We start from the raw sequence: 12,726 nt of genomic DNA, 5'->3' as shown, positions 1-12,726 counted from the left end.
TGATTTAAGTGGTCCGTGAATTTACAGTTGGGTGATTACAACCTCCAAGCCAGTTGCAGTTGATACAAACTTTTCTAAACTTACCGAGAACAATGAAAAACAGGGTGAACTCTGGAATCAAGAGTTATTTTTTATTCAATTTATATGGATTACATGTATTGTTGTTTTGTGCAGTATATCACTAATAATATCTTATAAAGAAAAAATTTCAAACACTAATTAGTGCTTTTTATATTGAATTACAAAACGAGGCTAATGAATTAATCATCTATCAAGGTACTATTCTGTAATATTTACCTTTGAAATTTATTTTAGAAATTATTATTATTTTTTTATAACCCAACAAATGAATGGAACTTCTTTAAATGATAAGAAATCATTTTTAAACTTTACCAAAAATTGAATTTTCTATAAAATTAAAATTTATATATATATATATTGTAAAAATAATTCATCTGTTGGCAATATACCTTAAATGGAGAGGAAATGAGCATGCATTTAGAACAAACATCTTAAACTTAGAATGCTTATAGTTTAACTACATATCTCACTTCAGAAATCTCAAATTTGAGTTTCTTTCTTTTCAATAATTCATGAAGTTAAAAACTCCTCCTTCATCCATCCAATTTGAAGAGAAAGAAAAACCAATACATTTACCAGAGTCTCTAAGGGCTAGTGCGGTCATAAAAACCTAAAGAAGAAGAAGAAAGGCATTTGATGGATGATTGTCAATTTTGTACAGTGTTTGGGAAAATCAATTTCTCTTCCAAAACTACATGACTTGCAATATACCTTAAGGATTCTCTACACTTCCTTTATATGAACAACCAATCAGAATCGTGGCTCTTTCTTTCGCCTATATCAACCTCAAAAAAGAATGGAAATTATGTAGAAGATAACCAACCTAAAGGTGCTACAAAGCTGCTGGTTGGTTGGTAGAACTGCTGGTAGGATTCTTTGTTGGTGGCAAAAGCCTGGATTTGAATTCATTTACTACATGGCCCAAATCCTGCTTCCAAGACCATGAAGGATCATTAAGGGCACGAACTGAATTAAGACAGACAAGAAGAGTCCCACCTTCATGTAACAGAACCTGTGAGTTTAAACAAAGAAAAGCATTCACTAGGGCATAGAGCAGAAGTTTGCAGCGTAGTATCTTAAAAATAATTGCATAATAGAATGGTTATTACTAAATAAAAATATTTTTAGTTTTTATTTCCTGAATTTGCATACATAAAAGCTTGTTGAAACTCGTGTTATATTTTTCTCGTCATTTTCTAAATTCTCTTTTCATTCTCAGAAACTTTTTTTTTTTCATGTGCATATATATATATATATATATAAATTTAGAAAGTATCCTGTGTATGAAACATGGCTAAATTTTTTAAGTTATAATTTGAACATTTAATAGCAAATTAGAATTTTTGACAGCATGGTCTTTTTTCTCGCTAATCATTTTGTACCTGAAGACTTATTTGGCAGGATAAAGTTAGGAATAAACATTCCAGTGAAAACTTTAGGAACTTACATATAACATGTAAAAACTTGTGAACTAAAGTTTTGCTGTGGGCTTTGGAAGGCATGAATACGAAAAGAATGATGCCTATGGAGCATCAAATTAGCAAAGTTCATACCGTCAGCCACAAGGGAAGAAATCCCATAACAGATGGAAGAGAGGCCAAGACTATGGCAGATAAAGCAAGGGCCACGTTTTGCTTGACCTGCAAATCAATAAGCACAAGTCAACAGCACTGAAAGCAGGGTCAAAAAAATGACATCATCATGAATGCAGGCAGGCACCAGGGAAGTTGTCTGGCGAGACTTTGCAATACAGAATGGAACACCAGAAATATTGTCTCTTAGCAAGAGGACATCTGCGACAGCTATAGCGGTTGCACTGGCACGTTGAGCAAGCACAATCCCAACTGTTGAAGCTGCAAGTGCTGGTGCATCATTAATTCCTTCACCTACCATGATCAGACCTCCTCCTGTGATAAATTTCAAAACCTGTTAAACTAATCACTTAAAAAAAAAAAACCACAAGATAACTTCACAAAAGAGCATGACAGAAGAGCACAGCAAGAGAAAAAAACATGGATGCTTAAGTTTCATTTGAAAATGATGTTCTCAAAAAAAGTATTTCTTCAGAAAGCAAAACAATTTCTCTGGTAGCAGTTTAGAAAATATTTTTCAGTGATTGAGATACACCGGAATTTTTTTTTTTAATTATGCAAAGTATGAAACTTACACCAGGCAAACATGTCAAAAATTTAAAACAAAATAAAGAAAACTTGGATAGTACGTATTCCTTCAATAAGCCAATAAGATAATTTTTCATTATTTTGATAGGTCTACGAATGTAAATATGTAGATAGCTAATCATATTCACAAATAAAATGTTCTTGAGTTTAACAAGAAAAATGGAGCATTGAACAAAAAAAGAGAGACAAAGAAGATGATATTTCATGGGTTTTGTGAAGTAACTGACATACAGCTTCGTCTTTTCAAACTCTAAAGTCATTCTCGCTGTCATCATTTTCTACTGTGTGTTTGAAGTGCCATTTCCTGATATAACAGCAGAGGTCTCTGCCGTACTTTTTAAAGCAGTAGTGATAAACTTGCATGTTAATCTTATTAACTTTTTAAGAATGAAAGGTATGTTAATCCAGTGACAAACTTGCATGTTAATCTAGTAACTTTGCTTTAAGTGCATCAATTCATTATTGCCTGTATGTGTATGGCTACATATATCTTTTTTTTGAAATAGTGCATGGGTACATATGTCAATCTATTTAAGACACAAAATGACAGGTTATTCTGAAGCTTTGGAGCCAATACGGTATTCATCCACACGGCTAAATTTTCAGGTACACACTAAAAATGATGGTAGGAATTACTAGATGCAATTTTTTTAATAATTTTCTATCTCCAAATCCTCCATGAAAACAAAATAATAGAAATTGTAAAGATGATGCCACAGATTTTCCTTATTCTTTTATCTGCTTTCATATGCTCCTGCAATCTAACATCTAAAAGATTAGTAAATACTTCACATGAATAAACTCACCCATATCCCTCGAGATACTCTTCACATGATTAAGTTTGTCCTCAGGCTTCAGGCTGCAGTAAACTTCATTGATTCCCACAGCATTTGCAACTCTCCATGCACTTGACTCATGGTCACCAGTTAACATCATTAGACGAAGTTTTGCTTGATTTTTCAATTCTGCAATAACATCTGAAACCCCTGGGCGAGGTCTATCCTCAAGGTGAATCAATGTTACCTAGACAGGAAGTTATGGCTAGTTATTGTTTACCCTGACAACAATATGCTGTTCCCAATCTACAAAGAACTACTCCCTCTATGTAGGAAAAATGTCCAATTTATGGTCTAAAGCTAAAGTATCAGAATAGACAGAGAAGTAAAATAAATAATCCCAATTAATGAAAGTATACTTTTTTTTCTCTCTTTAAAAGAATAGACACCTTTTTGTCAACAGAAAGAGCAGCATGGACAAGGTCACTTCCATATGAAGAAGCATTTACAGCTTCCTTGATCCTTCGGGATTCATCTTCAGATTTGCAAAGTGAAGTGATGAACTCTACAGAACCAAGTGTAGCTTTTAAACTTCTAACAGCTCCAGTTCCTGACTATAATAAAGTAGTGTTCATTATAATAAGCCAAGTGAGTGGAGAGAGATGGAGCACTCCATACAAAAGAGTATGAAGACTAATGCCCAGGAAACCATGCACTTGGAAAAACTACTTCTGTGAATGACAACAAAATTTAGAGTATATAAGCAGGGGATGGGATAAGATTTTGATATAGCTCCCTCACGATATGTTCTATTATTATTTCCTTCTCTCCTTCCTGAAGCAGCTAATTTTTTTAAATGGAGAGCGGACACAAATTAAAAAACACTCAAGGAAGATCATGTACTTTGCAGATACAAATCATACAACCTTTTTCTATCTTGTCATTTTGTTTTGAGAATAAATTATTTTTATCTTAGGCAAACCATAGTAATAGCTAAATTTACTTAAAGAAATTAACAGCTCCAGGAACTTGATCATAGAATATGTTCACGTGTTACAAACAGATATGTAAAACATATAACCAAAGGACTAATCTGCTTGAAATGCTAAAACAAACAACCACCAGATTTTCTGGGCAGAACACAGTACCTCAGCTCCAAGTAGAGTAGCAACAAGACCCTTTCCAGGAAAACATTCAAAACTTTCAACAGAAACAGAAGGTAGGTCCTTCCCTATGCTATGGTCTACCACAGCCCTGTAACAGTAGAATTATCAATGTCACAAGAAAAACGTCTGAACCATGAAAACCTATCCAGTACTAATATAAAATCCTTAAATTTCATAAATATGGGAGGGTGAGTTATTGTTAAGAATTCATCCATGGATCTGTATCTATAAATATTCACTTCAACATCATAGGCCAACCACCCTGGATAAGGAGATACATTTCATTAGGTTGGCAATGTTGTCTTCTGAAGTTGAATTTGAAATGAGAAACGATAATGCCAGGACTGAAATACTGTGAAAACCAGAGGATCATTTGAGCATTAACATGAACTACAAAATGTAAATGATACCACAAAATAAGGTCCATCACAAAAACAAAACGTAAAGGGAAGGCTGTTCAGATCTTGAGTGAAGGCACTATTTAGGTTTTTCCCCGGAAACTAGTCTAGAGTACCTAACAGATCTCATACGATCTAACTGCAGAGGTGGAGGTTGAGACTTTGTCTAGATCAACTCATTATTTTGGTTGTCAACAAAAATATTACAGATTTAATAGGCCAATGTCAATTACTCTACAGAGCAATATCAAGCAAATGTATTTTACAGGTAAGGGTTACGAGGGAAAAATGCGTTTTATACAATACCTTCCAATAGGATGAGTCGTACCCTTCTCCATTGCAGCTGCTACTGCCAGAGCTTCTTTTTCACAATCAGGAGTGCAACAGGCTGTGAAGCTTGAAGCATTCTTTCTGATATGATGTCCGTAAATTGGTTCTATTGCTTTAAACATAAGCCCTCCAGTTGTCAGGGTCCCCGTTTTATCAAATGCAATAGTATGACAAGATGCTAGAGCATCTAGAACCTGACCACCTTTAAGCAATATTCCCTGTAAAAGAAGAAAAAAACAGTATCATGGTTACCGGGAGGTCATCATCGCAAAAGTTTGGATTATAACAAGTTACACTTCATTTCAACTAAATTTTGGAATCTTTGATTGTTTTCAGACATTTTAGGACGAGTAGGTGGTTGAATTAATGCGACGCTGTCTCGTCTGGCTGTGCGCCCTGTGCTCACGGGCCCCCTAGCGTACCCCTCCGGGGAACGCTCGCACCGCAACCCCAGGTCAGGCGGGACTACCCGCTGAGTTTAAGCATATCAATAAGCGGAGGAAAAGAAACTAACAAGGATTCCCCTAGTAACGGCGAGCGAAACGGGAAGAGCCCAGCTTGAGAATCGGGCGCCCCCGGCGCTCGAATTGTAGTCTGGAGAAGCGTCCTCAGCGGCGGACCAGGGCCCAAGTCCCCTGGAAGGGGGCGCCGGAGAGGGTGAGAGCCCCGTCGTGCCCGGACCCTGTCGCACCACGAGCCGCTGTCAACGAGTCGGGTTGTTTGAGAATGCAGCCCAAATCGGGCGGTAAATTCCGTCCAAGGCTAAATACGGGCGAGAGACCGATAGCGAACAAGTACTGCGAGGCAAAGATGAAAAGGACTTTGAAAATCCTCTTTTTTTGTTCACCAATTTCCCAGAGGAAAAAATTTTTAAGATTTGGTCCTTCATAAAGTTTAAATGCTTTACACCATCTAATTGAAGAATATGTGAATAGTTCAGTGGTAGATGAGTTTAAACACCAAGATGGGCGGTACAACTTGCTCAAAAAAATCTTTTGCTTTCAACTATGAAGCGCTAAAAATAAAGGTCACTTTCTTGTCAAGCAACTTCCAATTGCTCTCATAAGTTCTTCCATCGAAGAACAAACTTTTTGTATTAAAATGCATCACACATACTTCTGAACGAGTTGTTTGACATTAACAGACAATAAATAGTTGAACAGAATTACAGTTTACGTATGTGCATTCACTGATTGATTGGAAAAATTTTATATCCATGACAGCTCATGGCAGGCAATTAGTGGAGTAATACCTTTCTGGCACAGGAACTGATAGCAGTAATATATGCCAATGGAGCTACAGCCAGGGCGCAGGGTGATGCTGCCACCATAAGTCCTAGTGCTCTGTAGATTGATCCTCTGGATGCTACATGAGTAACTCAACATCAAACAAGATAAAGTACGAAATTAACTCAAAACGGTATATAAAGAGATAGACACATGCAATTTCAATGTTGAAGACAAATACCCTCTAGTGGAAAGATTATGGTATTAAGAGTTACTTTTGTGATATGAACTTTTATATACTATTCAAGATATTTAGTTTATTTAGGAACTTATTTACTAGTTTATTTACTATTTATAATAGGTTTATTATGTGGTTGTAATTCTATCCAATTTAGACCTTTTTTGTTAAAGAAAAAAACAGCGACTGGGGTAGAAACACTTCTTGCACATGGCCATAAGAGTTCAATTATTCAATTTGAACTATAACATCTATACAAGAAAGAAACTTGCCATGGCCTACTGAACCCCAAGCAAAAGCGTTCCCTTCCACAACAGCTAGAAATACATACTGTTATCTTATCAATTGGATTACCACCTCAGTGGCATTCCATTCTATTAACTTGTTATTTCCTATTTCATATTTAACATAATATGCTATTCCAGAAATCCTATAAATGCCAAGATGACTCTTCTATGCTAGGCTCTTCATACACTGACACCCACGTACAAACCATTTGAAGTTAGACATGCACTAAATAAAATCAGATCCTATGATTATATGGTTGCTGGCTTAGATCCTGCTTATAATAAGCGGGCACATATTTGGCTTGATAGACCTTCTCCATATCATTCCAGTTAGGGCATAAAGAAAATGCTCAATGCAACTACGCCAATATGAAACGATACCTGGATCCAAGCTGTCATAAAATGGTGTGTCATCAGCATTGACCTTTCTACCATTGTCAAGCTATCCTTCTTTGGCAAACTAAGGGTCCTCCTGATAATGTAGATATGTTACAAGACCATGTCTAGGCTTATATTGCCAATCTCTATGGGGATGTGGTCTAGGCTTATATTGCTAAACTCTATGGGGATGTGGTCTAGGCTTATATTGCTAATCTCTATGAGGATGTGGTGTCTTCCTATCATGCCTTGGGTTGTATATAACAAGTGATTGCCTGAGGCTTCTATAGAGGAGTCTTAGGATTGAGATCATTTTTTCTGAAATAAAAAATACAACGCATCATTAAATCATAGCACTAAGCGAGTGCCACTCATGAACAAAATTATTTATAAATCAATTAGTAAGTCAATACAATCCCCAAACTCGTAAATAGAAGGAATGGGGTGCCTCAACACCAAAAAACCTCAACACATGGAGCCATCTATCTCTAACTCTACCCAGCTCCTCTTCCTTTCCTTCAAAAGCTCTCTTATTTCTCTCATTCTACACAACTCAACATATTGTAAGAGGAATGAGCTCTACATGCTTCCTTCCTTTGTTAATTCCTTTCCAAGCCCATAACTCATCCTTGACTGATCCAGCAATTGCCCAGTTTATTCCCAACAAAACGCAGGCTGTGGTCCATAATTTAAACGTATATGGACACTGAAGAACTATTTGATCGCAAGACTCAGCCTCCCTTTTACAGAGAAAACATCTGCTAACCAGGATATTCCCCCTCAGATTATCTATTATCAAAATACACCCACAACCTTAAGATTGAGATCACGGATCACAAGCTCCTACTTCCTGTCCCTAGAGGTTTCAACTCTTTGAAAGACTAAAAAAACCTATCTGAATCATTTCTACAAGAGCATCTATTTCTGTAACGAGTTTTCTTAATTCAGCCTGAAACTTGGGTAGGACACTTTCAGGTGGTAGAATATACATTTAACAAGGATGAGAGAAAGAAACAACCAAACTACTGAAATTATGTAAACTAAAAAAATACTGCAAATTATAGCCTAACCTCCTTTAATTTCTAATATTTTTCCTCCCTTCGAAAAGATTTGCTTTTATTGAAAAAAAAAAAAAGAATTCTCTCAAAGATTACCAGATGTGCTGATGAATGGCCACTTAAAAAGAAAAGGCCCAAGAAGGGCAACAGCTACTGATAGAACGACTACCACCTTGCTGTAATTTTCACCAAATTCATCCAACCATCTTTGAAGTTTTGGCTTATTTGATTGTGCTTCTTCAGTCAACTGCACAATCTTGCTTAGAGTTGAGTCTTTCCATGTCTTTGTTGCCTGTGTCAGAATCCATGGAAAAAAGTTTAAGGAAAAAAAGATAAGAACAAGTAGTGTAAATTAGCAAATGAGAACAAAAAAATTTGAAGGTTTTTTTTTTTTGTGTATAGCAATGAAGAAGAATTAACAATGAATAACATCAACAGAAAATTGTTGTCATTTACATGCTCACAAATTACAGGAATTATAAAAAATTGACATCAAGTTGGAAAAGATTCAGACATAAACAACGTTTTAAAATACCTTCACAATCATTCTACCATCCAAATTCCTTGCACCTCCAGGAATCCTGTCTCCAACTTTTGCTTCCAATGGTTTGATTTCTCCAGTTAAGTGTTCAATGGTAATGGTTGCACCACCTTGATAAACTTCACAATCTACAGGCACAGCCTAAACACAGTAACAATCTCCACTATCAATTTCCATATGTAGAACATGAGTTAACACATCTTAAACCTACAATTTTTGAGGAAACGGGTTGGCAAAGATATTTACTTCTCCATAGCTATTGAGGTTGCAGGAAAATAGAAAACAGCTTAAATAGCAGCGCAGAGGGAAAAATGTGAATGCTACATTTCTTTCAATCAGGCAAAGAAAGGTTCATTTTCATTTTATTTAATAAGAAAGAAAGTTAATTTTCATTTTATTTAATAAGAAAGAAAGTTAAAGATAAATTATAATCGTAGTAAATGCGAAACAGATGAGTTATCACAGACCTCACCAGTTCCGACCAAAATATAGGAACCAACTTCCACATCATGCACCGGAATGCTTCTGTAAGACAAATCAGAGGTATTTGGTAAATTTTCATCATTCACATCTAGCACAAGGGCAGAATTAGGGTAATTTTCCTTCAACTCTTTAACATCCACCACAGACCGGCTGGTGAAGAACTCTTCAGCTGGAGGAATGACAACAAACAGGAGCAGGAAACTTATAAGCTTTCCCGACAAGAATTATCACTCAAGAGCTAAAAGCTTTACTGGCTCACCTATATGAGCAAGATTGAACATTGCTAGAAGTAATCCTCCTTCAAGTGAGTTCCCCATGAATATGGAGGCAAAGGCCGCTAATGCCATCAAGACATGAATGTTAACTTTACCACCAGCTAAATCAGTAAGTGCATCAAGAGCTGCAGAGACCTAATTTTTAAATGATAGAATAATAGAATTTCATTAATAATTTCTATGCATATCAAGAAACTCTAAATTTCACATGATAACAGACAAAAGTTAGATAGAGAACCGCAGATACTTCTGCAAAACCGAGTAACATTCAGATAAAACATACGCGTAGAAAGAAAACCTTACTCCAACTAACGGGAAACCGATAAAAATGAAGGTTTTCTGTAAAGACTTGACGGCCGGTTTTGGGACCAAGTAAGGGCAAGCAGCAGCGGCGAGGAATAAAGCTGTGGCACAGCAGCAGAGCTGAAGGTGCTCCCTCAAGAAATTTGCTAGGTGAACCCATCCTATGGTTCTCGCAAACCCAATCAACGCTCTCTGCGGCCCCCTCAGCTCCTGCGTGCCACCATGATGATGGTGATGGTGATCGTGATTGTGATGATTATGATGAGCGCCAACGTGATCGTGATGCGTGTGTTCGTGACTATGATGTTGGTCGCGGTGGTTGTTTCGGTGGTGATTGCTGGCCTGGGCTACGCAATGGACTATCAACCGATGAAAGTTAGGAGAATCGAAGTGAAATTGGGGAAACTGATGGTGCAAAACGAGTTTGGGCGAGTTAACTGGGCTGGTTCGTGCGGGTCGACTTAGAGAAGGGAATTTGGTAAGGCCAATTGGATGATGGAGCACCGCGGTTTCCATTGACGCAACCTTGCTTCATCAACAGTCCCCTTTGCGAGTCATTGCAAAACGTCGGATTGAATAGAGAGCGAACTTCCAATTTTACAGACAAAAGAAGACCAACTTTTTGAGGTGTTGTTATATTAACCACACCATGAGCTCATTTAGTGGGCCCATAATTCTTTTTATTTTTTATTTTTATTTTCTTTTAAAAATTCTAATTTCTTTTATTTTCGAAGTTTGTGGTTTATACTCTTTATCCTTTATAAATTACCTTATTTTGTTATTTAACTTTAAAAGTATAAATATTATACATATATACATTTATTTATTTCAGTCCACCAATCTCATAGGAAAATATTAAGAAATGTTTTTAAAAGTAAGTATAATAGCTTAAAAATGTTACAAAACTTTTTCAAATATAATAATTTTAGATTTTCTTTTTAAATTAGACATGAAAAATGTGACAAACTACTTCCTATCCTACAAAATAAGAATAAGATATTCCACTAATCTATATCAACGCATCGTATCGAAAAAATTCAACCAACGCTGTAAAGACTTTTACCATAAAATAAAAACAATTATTTACAAGATATACAACATTTAATCCAAAATCAATCTAACGAATACAAACAAACACATGAGAATCATCTATTACTTTAACATAATTAATTGTAACACTTCATATCAAGTTCAATACTACTATTCTATCTCCCTCAAGTATGGAGTCCGTGGCTAAGCATTCCAGTTTTAGTTCCTGTTGCACTGCATTTAAAAATTAAGATGATGAGTATACATAACCCAATAAAAATAATTTAGAATTTAAAACTAAAGTATAACAATTAGGTAGACTCCCTTCCCAACATTTTATTCCACACTCCATCTTTCTTCCTTCCTACTCAGTACACTTCCTCTCCACCCATGCTTCTCTCACACTCACACTCACACTCACACTCACACTCATTTACTACCTACTGTCTCTAACTTCGTCTCTAACCTAATACTTTCCTGCGGCCCTAGCGACTCCTAGATACAGAACACATTCAGCAATACCGCCACACCAAATACTATAACAACCCAGAACAACTAATAGTCCTCACAAATACTACCACTCAACCATGTCTCTCTTTTTCCCACATTCCCACCACCCACTTTATACCACACCTTTTGGCGCAAATAATGACCCTTGAAGGCCACCCACGAACCCATGTGCCGCATTCACTGTCTCACCACAATAGTAGACGCTCCCTAACACATATCAACCCCTTAAGGGCAACACTCACATAGTTATCGATCCCTTAAGAGCTACACTCACACAACTGTCGATCCTTAAGGGTCACACTCACACAACCGTGCCTCTTCACTCTACTAGCACCTCCATACACCACCACCTGCTTCACTCCAACCACATCCCAGCCACTGAGTGGCCATATGCACAGGACGTGCCTCTACACCCTATCGGCACCTTGCACACCCGAAAACGCCCAGGCACCCACCGACCACTGAGTGGCCACGAACATACACACACAGACTCGCATTCTCAACACATCGGCACCCGAAAATCCCTAAGTATGAGCCAAAGGCCTCCCAAACACATGCCTGAATCAGAAAGTGTTGGCCAATAGATGACCTCATCCCTTTTCGTCTCCCTCACCTCTCGTTTTGCTCAGTTCTGTTCATTCCTAACAGTCCTCTCTCCCCGTAGATCCTAACCGACTTCACCTATAACCTTCTCTAATCCTCCTCATGTACTCATAGAAATCCCTAAATATCGGATTGCTAAAACTCCTCTCTCTCCCCTACAGCTCATGAACATATCATCTCCTTGCCCGTTTACTACTCCCGAATATAATTCCACCTCAAAGTACTTCCTTAATCCATATTCCCTACATCTGTAACCATCGGTTAACATGCAATATAGAAATTCAACATGTATTGCCACAAATCAGTTTTGAAACTCCAAATTCTTCTTACCTCTTGATTCCATACTCTTCTCTCTCACCAAATCCACCGTGACCTCACCTCTTTCAGAACTTCCGATCAATCGTTTTCTGCACTCGCCTCCGATCGCTCACCTCTCGCAATCGCCTCTCTCTCTCTCTCTTTCTCGCACTCGCATTCTCTGTTTTTCCTCATTTCCTTTCTTTTCCTCCCTGATTTCCTTTCTTTGCCCGATGATACTCCACTCAACTTCACATCCTAATTGTTGATTTTTCCCATCCCATCCCGTCCCATCCCGACCATCCATCCTACTCCCATACATACCTGACTATTACAAGAAATTATTATTTTTCATGCATTTTATTAAAACATTATTTTGAAATTAATAATAAATTAGAGTTTCACCCTTTATGATTTTGTCTAATAAAAATAAAATTTTATAAATTATTTTATAACAATTTATGATTTCATAGTTATCAATATAATGATTTTATTATTTTTAATGACTGTTGAGTAATAATACATGCTTTTAATATTCTGGTTAGATGAATTTTGTGGTGGGTAATT

General features: G+C 36.9%; 1 protein-coding gene across 2 annotated transcripts; it reads right to left on the bottom strand.

Moving 5' to 3' along the window:
* Nucleotides 1-551: 551 nt before the first annotated feature.
* On the bottom strand, nucleotides 552-12,441 carry HMA1 (heavy metal atpase 1). Of its 2 annotated transcripts, none has more exons than XM_088217325.1 (13): nucleotides 12,193-12,441; nucleotides 9,402-9,552; nucleotides 9,127-9,311; nucleotides 8,654-8,800; nucleotides 8,215-8,410; nucleotides 6,184-6,296; nucleotides 4,908-5,149; nucleotides 4,186-4,291; nucleotides 3,487-3,651; nucleotides 3,068-3,284; nucleotides 1,801-1,988; nucleotides 1,635-1,721; nucleotides 552-1,093 (listed from the first exon to the last, which is right to left on the bottom strand). In XM_088217325.1, the coding sequence occupies exons 2-13, from the start codon at nucleotides 9,487-9,489 to the stop codon at nucleotides 914-916; spliced, it is 1,914 nt and encodes a 637-aa protein (XP_088073451.1). In that variant the 5' UTR covers nucleotides 9,490-9,552; nucleotides 12,193-12,441; the 3' UTR covers nucleotides 552-913. The 2 variants fall into 2 exon arrangements, with proteins under 2 accessions (XP_088073451.1, XP_021907905.1); XM_022052213.2 differs by lacking the exon at nucleotides 12,193-12,441 and adding an exon at nucleotides 9,721-10,337.
* Nucleotides 12,442-12,726: the final 285 nt, after the last annotated feature.

This window comes from Carica papaya, chromosome 4 (genome assembly GCF_054855325.1).
Source record: "Carica papaya isolate Zhongbai chromosome 4, ASM5485532v1, whole genome shotgun sequence".
Taxonomy (NCBI): Eukaryota; Viridiplantae; Streptophyta; class Magnoliopsida; order Brassicales; family Caricaceae; genus Carica; species Carica papaya.
Note: the sequence above shows the minus strand (reverse complement) of the source record. Positions and strands in the feature narration are given on the sequence as shown.

What these genes read in the sequence shown, in the direction of transcription:
- HMA1 (XM_022052213.2), bottom strand. Translation starts at nt 10,236, where the DNA reads ATGGAAACCGCGGTGCTCCATCATCCAATTGGCCTTACCAAATTCCCT. An exon ending in TTTTGGTCGGAACTGGTGAG is followed by an intron (nt 8,801 to 9,126) that starts GTCTGTGATAAC and finishes TACTGTGTTTAG; the next exon opens with GCTGTGCCTGTAGATTGTGA. An exon ending in GAGTATCTCGAGGGATATGG is followed by an intron (nt 1,989 to 3,067) that starts GTGAGTTTATTC and finishes AATTTATCACAG; the next exon opens with GAGGAGGTCTGATCATGGTA.